The 1,553-nt window shown below is 32.3% G+C and overlaps 1 protein-coding gene across 1 annotated transcript; it reads left to right on the top strand.

Moving 5' to 3' along the window:
* The first annotated feature begins 279 nt into the window (after window positions 1-279).
* On the top strand, window positions 280-931 carry LOC111639735 (39S ribosomal protein L54, mitochondrial-like). The gene is made up of 2 exons (XM_023385676.1): window positions 280-421; window positions 502-931. Exons 1-2 carry the CDS (start codon window positions 322-324, stop codon window positions 897-899), a joined length of 498 nt encoding a protein of 165 aa, XP_023241444.1. The 5' UTR covers window positions 280-321; the 3' UTR covers window positions 900-931.
* Window positions 932-1,553: the final 622 nt, after the last annotated feature.

Below are 1,553 nucleotides of genomic sequence, written 5' to 3'. Positions count from 1 at the left end.
ATAAGTAATGAAAAATTCCATGCTCAGTAATGTCTTTTACATTTTCAGATTATAAGAAACAAGTGAAAATTAATAATTTACAATTATTGGAATTAATTTTTTTTAATTCTAATACCTTGTAAAGGGCATTGGAATTTCTTTTCAAATAAAATAATGAAATAATTTTAAAAAAAATAAAGCTTATATATGTATTTATAATTGTCGATAATATTCTACTAAAATTATATTATTATTTATGAATTTATTTTTAAAATTACATGTACATTTGAATCATTTTAGATTTATGCAAACTAAAAGCCAGGTGTCGCTATAGTAGACAATATGGCGAGTCGTTTGTTATATTTTTGTCGAAATAGTGGTTGTAATAATGTTAATCTTCTTCTTATTTCGACAAGAACGTACGCTAAGAAACTTCCTGTCGGTAAGCCAGATAAATATTTTAAAAAATTATAAAATAAATATTCGGCTAGTTGATGTAAATAATTGAAAATAAACATCTAGCTCAGCTTGTGACATCTGAACCTAAGAAAAAGAAAAGATTCCCCGTGGAAACGGATCCAGAAAAGTTAGTTAATTACGTATGTGGAAGCAACATTTATAAAGAAGGAGAAGATATAAAACTGAGCCCAGATTCTGAATATCCCGAATGGATTTGGAAGATGAATTTAGGTGAAGACCCGGAATTGGATGAACTTGATCCCAATACTCTTGAATATTGGGAGAAACTGCATAAAGTCAGCTTAGCCAGACAGAACAGATTACTAAAAATGCAGAGATTACCTAGGTTACACGTGGGTGAAATTGAATTGAAAAAATTGAAGAAATTAAAAGAACTGCGGTTTAGAGCTTTGGCTGGTATACATTATGATCCCGGAGAGATTATTAATGAAAAAATATAGTTTCGTTATTAAAAAGTCTTGTTTATTACGAATTAGTCTAGTAATAGCCTTTATTTGTGTGTTTACTGTATGGAATTTCCATAATTTTTTTAATTATTATACGGGGTCACCCAAAAGTCTCTATGTTGACAGAAATCAAGCCCACCAGTGGCTGAATAAATAAAACCATTGAACACTGGTAGTTGGTCATTTGTTTGTGACTGACTAATGGGCTGGCCACCATGCAGTGTTCTGGGTTTTCTTTGTGTTTCTAACACCTAAACAGAATCCAGTTTCCACGTAGGAAGTCCTGCTAGAAGTTACCCCATTGGCAGATCACCCATGAGTTCCGTTGCCTTAGGGTGCAACTATGCAGATGCAAGCGAGCAAGAAAAGGTGACGATGTTTCGTGCTCTTGTTTATTACGACTGCACAGACAAGAGCTTGAAATGTCATTGTCTCTTGCCACATATTCTCACTCGCTTGCATCTGCATAGTAGCACCCTTACTCTGTCAATCCACTGACACAAATCTTAATGCTGACATTTAATGTTTTGTGAATAAAATTACATTTCACCTTTGTATGTATGGAAACTTTTGGGACATCCTGTATTTAAACATGACTGTTTCTACATTTACAAATTGTAGAAATACATATTATAAACTATTTTCTAA

The sequence above is a fragment of the Centruroides sculpturatus genome, unplaced genomic scaffold, assembly GCF_000671375.1.
Source record: "Centruroides sculpturatus isolate CEXI.00-Female unplaced genomic scaffold, Cexi_2.0 scaffold1305, whole genome shotgun sequence".
Taxonomy (NCBI): domain Eukaryota; kingdom Metazoa; phylum Arthropoda; class Arachnida; order Scorpiones; family Buthidae; genus Centruroides; species Centruroides sculpturatus.
The sequence above is the reverse complement of the archived record's forward strand: the minus strand, read 5'-3'. Positions and strand labels throughout refer to the sequence as shown.

What these genes read in the sequence shown, in the direction of transcription:
- LOC111639735 (XM_023385676.1), top strand. Translation starts at nt 322, where the DNA reads ATGGCGAGTCGTTTGTTATATTTTTGTCGAAATAGTGGTTGTAATAAT. An exon ending in CGCTAAGAAACTTCCTGTCG is followed by an intron (nt 422 to 501) that starts GTAAGCCAGATA and finishes ATAAACATCTAG; the next exon opens with CTCAGCTTGTGACATCTGAA.